Source organism: Dama dama, chromosome 20 (genome assembly GCF_033118175.1).
Source record: "Dama dama isolate Ldn47 chromosome 20, ASM3311817v1, whole genome shotgun sequence".
In the NCBI taxonomy this organism is placed as follows: domain Eukaryota; kingdom Metazoa; phylum Chordata; class Mammalia; order Artiodactyla; family Cervidae; genus Dama; species Dama dama.
Genome location: NC_083700.1, coordinates 102,258,292 through 102,264,298, shown reverse-complemented (window position 1 = coordinate 102,264,298; position 6,007 = coordinate 102,258,292). Strand labels below are relative to the sequence as shown.

General features: G+C 56.4%; 2 protein-coding genes across 4 annotated transcripts in view; one reads left to right on the top strand and one right to left on the bottom strand.

The window, feature by feature from the left end:
* The first annotated feature begins 2,864 nt into the window (after positions 1-2,864).
* Positions 2,865-3,794, top strand: LOC133041519 (uncharacterized). The gene is made up of 2 exons (XM_061122263.1): positions 2,865-3,222; positions 3,400-3,794. Exons 1-2 carry the CDS (start codon positions 2,865-2,867, stop codon positions 3,792-3,794), a joined length of 753 nt encoding a protein of 250 aa, XP_060978246.1.
* Positions 3,795-3,855: 61 nt separating this feature from the next.
* Positions 3,856-6,007, bottom strand: part of RIMS3 (regulating synaptic membrane exocytosis 3) — a 37,036-nt gene continuing 34,884 nt past the window's right edge. For all 3 annotated transcript variants that reach the window (XM_061122261.1, XM_061122260.1, XM_061122262.1), the window contains 3 exons: positions 5,596-5,697; positions 5,115-5,254; positions 3,856-4,236 (listed from right to left, as the gene is read on the bottom strand). In XM_061122261.1, the coding sequence (XP_060978244.1) occupies positions 4,024-4,236; positions 5,115-5,254; positions 5,596-5,697 (455 nt within the window). In that variant the 3' untranslated portion in view covers positions 3,856-4,023. The remainder of the gene's footprint in view (positions 4,237-5,114; positions 5,255-5,595; positions 5,698-6,007) is intronic.

Genomic DNA, 6,007 nt, shown 5'->3' with positions numbered 1-6,007 from the left:
TCTCCTCCCTGATCATGCAGGTGAACGGTAGTCCAGTACAGGAAGCAGCATTTTAAGGAACCTCTTTCTGGGTCAGGATATTGGAGAAGAAAACTCCGGGGAGAGGAAGAGAGAGGGAGAGAGAAAGGAGCCGGCGGGCAGCAGACCTCTCCCCCTCCTGGCAGCCACTGCAGATACCCTGCTGGCCGGATGGCCTCCTGGTCCTGAAGGACACGCACCCGCCCCCCCCCCCCCCCCCCGACCCTCTCCACCGATGAGCAAAGGCAGCAATTTGTCCACAGGGTTACACAGTGCAGGAAGCAACCAAAGAAGCAGAAGAGCAACCTTTCTGAAGCCCTGCTGCTTTCTGGGCTGAAGAAGATGGGGACTTGGAGGTCATCAGGAGCTCTGGAGCCCTGGCTGGGGGGTGGGGGTGGGAGCCCAGCTTCTCCTGGGCTGCAGGGCGTGGAACAAGGACCCTGGTCACGTGCCAGGGCTCCTGGTAATGCAGTCTAAGATTGTGCTACATTTCATTTCCAAAGAAGTGCCCTTGCAGGGCTCTAGCGTCTTTAAAGGGGGCGGGAGGCTCTACTCAAGGCTGGCAGTAAAGAAGAACTCAGGCATGCTGGCCCTGGTGGGTGTTAGGCCCCCGGAAGAACCAGTGATCCCATGAGTGGTGAGCGAGAGGAGTAACCCTCTCTCTCGGCCCCCTGAAATGCTGGCAATGCCTGGGCTTGCTGCATACGGAGAGCCTCCTTTCCTAAGAGTGCTGGGTCAGGCGAGAGACTGGGTGGGGAGTAGTTCGGGAGATGGTTTGACAAAAGGGATGTGATCCTTCAGGGAAGAACCAAGACTTGGCCCCATTCGCTGGAGTCTGATTCATACCAAAGGCCCATCACAGCCATCCCTTTAGGAAAGGAGTCTGTGAAGGAAGTGGGACAGATTGAACACGGCAGAAACATGAAGACAGATGCTCTGAATCATATCATGGTTCCTGCCCACAGCCCGGCAGCGCTGCAGGGCTGTCTGTGCCACGTCTTCCATGAAACCTGCCTGAGCAGAGGGAGATGGAGTGACAAAAAGCCCAGCCTGTCATCAGCCCCAGGGTCCCCTGGGGTGAGGAGCGGGCACGTGGAGCTGTGACACTGCATCTAACAGTGCCTGGGAGGAATCATGTTCCTCCCCTCCCCACCGTGCCCTCCTCAAGGGATGGATGCTCCCCGCTCCAGGAAAGGCCAGCAGTCACACTGCTCCCTCCTCCACTGGGACAGGCTTGCTCCAGAGCAGCCTCTCAGACAAGCCCCTGCATCCAGGAGGCCCAGACAGACCCGTAAGTCCAGCCGCTCACCACCACATGTACATGGAGCCTCACTAGACTTCATTCTCATGGGAGAAAATCCAGGTGGGGTAACTGGATTAACTTGATTTGGTACAAAGGGTTAAAGGTAATCCCCTAAGGTCGACTTGGGTGGGGAATGACTTCCCATTAGTGAGTGTCCGACCTCTAGGACAGGTCAGGCCATCCCTCTGGCTAGTATGTGCCCCCTAGCCAACCTTCCCCGGAGGCAAGGGGCCAGCAGCCTTTGACTCCCCAGCAGAGCCTCAGCTGGTAGCTCCCCATCTTTTGTCTTCCTGGGTCCCTAGGGGAAGAAGGGTGACACCCTCTCTGATAGTTCTCGTTTCCTGGGGGTGACCGCACAGTCTGGGTGTCACCGCTCCATGCCACATCAGGAAAGATCTACACGAACCTATGGGTCACGAATAACCCCACCACTCCAAAGCTATCGAGTATTTGCACACCATTCTGAGGGTGATGGCTCTGCATCACCCACAGGACATACAAATACTCTTCTGCAAGCGAGTTTCCTCCCTCTCCCCACCCCAGGATCCAAGACCACAGAGCCCTTTGCCATGGGAAATGCATTACCCAATCCCAATGCCAGGGGAGAAATTCTGAGAAACAGAAAACTCAACCCAGCTATCTCCTCTCTCCACAAACACAACAGTTCCTGTCCGGCTCCGGCAAGTCAGCCCAGGCGCTCGTTTTGTTAGTTCTTGTTGCCCTCACCCACATTTTGTCCATGGGCAGTTTTCTTGGGAGGGAGGTGGTCAGGCCCTGGCTTTAGCCCAATGCGGATCCTGCCAGAAAAGGAAACCCCTCAGTGGAGAACGGTCTGTCTCAGAGAGCCTCTGTCTCCACATCCCCGCCTCAGCATCCATCCCCATGTCCACCTGGCTTTGGTGATGAATGGAGTCCAAGCACCTCTCCACAGCTCCCCCCACGTACGCAGGTGAGAGTTATGCCGTGCTCGGGGGTGATGTCTGGGGAAGGGGCGGGGGCCCCAGACCTTGACCCCTCCTGCTACCTCTTTCTCCCCTGCAGTCATGGACCTGAGGGCTGCCATGTCCATCTTCTGGGCAACCTCTTGCCTTTCACACTAGACCCGAGGAAGCAGAGGGACAGATTTGGGCTCCTGAGCCAGACTTCAGGATTCCCAGCCGGCATCTCACAAGGTCCAGTCCAGGCCCTGGTGCCCACCCCCAGGGGCCCAGCTGTCCAATCAGGTCAGGGTTTGAGTGGCTTTGGGAAGCTCCAACCAGACAAAGGTGGAAAGACAGCAGAGACAGGAGCGGCGTCAAGAGCAGGCCGGGCCACTCTCCGGAGGGCAGCGGCAGAGCGTGGGAGGCGGGGAGGCCGAGGGGGTGAGTATTGCTTGTACAGAGCTGGTGACTGTCACGGTCTATAGAGTGTAGAACCAGGCTGTGCGGGAGCCCAGAGGCTGGAGCTTCAGTAAGTCTGAGCTCTCAAACACAGACGCTGGTCTAGAAATGAGCAAAAAAAAAAAAAAGAAAGAAAGAAAATAGAGCCCCTAATAGTCAGCTTCATGCAGCTAATCCCTGAAGGTCGGACAGGATTCTTAGAGCAAGTCAGTCCCAGCCCTCCTCCTTCCTGCCAGCAGCTGCACCCTCCGTGGCCCCTCAATAAGCCAGGCCCCTTCAGGATGAGCCCCGAGGGGCACAGGGCCACCCTCAGGGCCTGGAAAGGACACGGGTGCTGTCGGGGGCTGCCCACCCTGGTAGACAACATCCCCTATGAGGCCAACCTCTTGCAGGTCAAGACCATCCAGTCCGCACCTCCTGGGGTCCACTGGGAGGGCTCCTTTGGCATGTCGGAAGCGAGGAGGCTTAAAGGGAGACCGGAGGTGAACAATGCAAGAGGAGGCACCAGCACTTCCTGCCAAGGTACCTGGCCTGCAGCCCTGGGAACTGACACCCCCTCGGATCTCACTTTTAGGAAGCGGGAGGTGTCAGCTGGAGGGAGAAAGTGATCTCCAAGCCCGCAGCTCCCCAGCACTTTCTGCTCCCCGGGGCCCTGGCCAGGGCCCTAGGTGAGCTGCTATATGCTGTGGGTGCATTCAGGAGGAAGAGCGGCTGGAGAGCTCGGTGGAGAGGAGTGGTGTCAGGGTTCCCAGAGGGGCCTCAGTGTGGCCAGCTGCAATGGATGCTACATTCCTCAAAAAAGAGCAGCAGTGCTGGGAGAGGCAGAGGTGGAACAAAGGACAAGACAGAAAACTAAGCAGAGGACCACCAAGGACAGGTACGGCGGGGAACACGCGGGCTCTGCCCTGAGCCCGGGGCAGGCGGGAGGAACCAAGGGCCGTGTCCCCCACTTCCACCCCTGGATTCGGCAGGGGAGTGGGGGTGGGGGAGTCCTGGCCTCACAATTCTCCTTTGGGTTTCTTTACCACGAGACACCGAGAGACATGGGTTTCAGCCCATATAGTCACCAAGACCGACTACACCCAGACAAATGAATAGATCTAACATGGTCACACACAGACACACAGACACACACACACACACACGCACACGCACACGTGCACGCACTAGAGACTCCAAAGACAGCTGGGCTAGGCCCAGTAGCCAACGGGCATGCAGCAGGGCAAGGGGGCCAGAAAGACGTGAGGACTATGTACAGGGGGGAGGAGGTGGGAGGCGGCCACACCCCTTCTCACATCGCAGCCCGGCCTCTCCCAGAGGTCCTTAGGAGCACGAGGGGCTGGTGGCACTCTCCAGCGAGGACTGGGACAGGCGTCTGGTGAGGGAGCCGAGCGTAGAGTCTGCCACGGAGGACGTGGGGAAGAGTTTGTACCAGCCGGTGACTGCAGCACTCAGGTCCAGCTCGTCCAGCATGATCTGGGCCATGCCCATGAAGCACTTGTGGTCCATGCGGCCGTAGTCTCCCCAGACGATCACCTACCGGTGGGAGGAAGCGAGAGGAGCTGAGCCAGGGCACAGATGGGACTGCGAGAGGCAGAACTCAGACGGACTTCAGGCAACAACTTATTAAGTACTTGTGGTGTGCCAGGCTTATTAAGCACTTATGGTATGCATTATGGTGTACAGACTTTATATATATTCTCTCCGTTGTTACAACCATCTAGGTAGAGGTGCTGTATGGATTATTATTTCCACAAAAAGGAAATGTAGCTCAGAGTGAATAACTAACCCAAAGATACACGGCACAGCTGGGATTAGAAACTGGGCCTGACTTCCAGAGCCTCCTAGCATCCAGGATGACAGGCTTCCAGAGAGGGAAGCAGGCCGAGTCCAGGACCTGGGCCACAGCTCCCACTGTGTTGCTGGATCACAATGGGATGATAAACATTACCACCAGGTGGAAGAAGGCGGTGGTCAAACTCTGCTTCTAGGGGACTTCCCTGGTGGCCCAGTGGTTAAGAATCTGCTTTCTAATGCAAGAAGTGCAGGTTAGATCCCTGACTGGGGAGTTAAGATACCACACATGTCTTGGCCAAAAAAACCAAAACATAAGACAGAAGCAATATTGTAACAAATTCAATAAAGACTTTAAAAATGGTCCACATAAAAAAAAAAATCTTAAAAAATAAAACCTGCCTCTACCTACCAGCTGTGCAACCTGGGGGCAATCGAGTTATCCCCCCAAACCTTGGTTTCCTTATGAATCAACAGGAGGCAATAACACCTCACTAGGTTGTAACAAAAAATGGGTAGAGGGTATAAAGGTGTTGGCACAGGATAAACCATAAATACATTTAAAATGACAGTCTGCAGTCTTTGAGAGTTGCCCCGCCCCCTGGCCGTGAGATGCTCACCTGCAGCACCTTGCCCTGGGGTCCCTCGTCGAAGAGCAGAGCCTGCTGGTACAGGGGGTCACAGGTCTTCTTGGCCACCTTTGTCTTCTTCTTGGCCAAGCAGGCCCCGTTCTCAAGTAGGTAAACCTTGATATAGGTGGCTGAGGGATGGAAGAGAGCATGATGAGGAGGGGTCCCGGGGAAACTGCTGTGGCCTACCCCATCCCCTAACTTCCACGTGATCCTGGAGGGGAGCAGGGTGAGCAGGAGGAGCTGACCAGTGGACAGCAGGTGGACAAGATGGACTCGAATACCAACTCCTCCATCCTCTCCTCCCATTCCGCCCCCTCACTGGCCTTCCAGGCCATCCATGACTCCACTGTTGAGAATACTGATTAGGCCAATGGGGAGCCAGGACTTGCTAGACCCAGAGCTCAGCTGTGAATCCCTCCCTGGCAGGACCCCATTTCCAAGATCCCTCATCCCAGCTACTCTGCCTCACCTGGGAGGGATTTGGAGCCGGGTTTGGGGGTCAGGCCCCGAGCCTCAATCACTTCCACCTCCAGCTGGCCACTCCGGTCCATGATGGCAATGTGTACATCCCCTGCAAGGGAGAAGGAGGACAGTCGAGGCAGAGTCAGCCCAAGGGGCAGGCCGGCCCACAGCATGCAGTCTGCAGAGGATGCTCCAGCGCTGAAAGGGCTCAAGACAGACAAAAACTGCATGCGCTGGAGCTGCTCTCCAGAGGCCAATTTAAAGCAGTTGAGAAATGTTTTGATAGGGCCCTTGGGGTGGGGTGGGGGCCTGACCCTCCAGGGCCCTGCTTAGGGAATCACAAAGGAAAGCTGGGTTGGGAGAAGGGAGGGGGCCTGTTTCACTGAGCGGAATAGCAAGTTTGGGGACAGACTTCTGTA

Coding starts and splice junctions, on each gene's coding strand:
- LOC133041519 (XM_061122263.1), top strand. CDS start 2,865: ATGCAGCTAATCCCTGAAGGTCGGACAGGATTCTTAGAGCAAGTCAGT. Junction 3,223..3,399: donor CACCAGCACTTCCTGCCAAG/GTACCTGGCCTG, acceptor GGGTGCATTCAG/GAGGAAGAGCGGCTGGAGAG.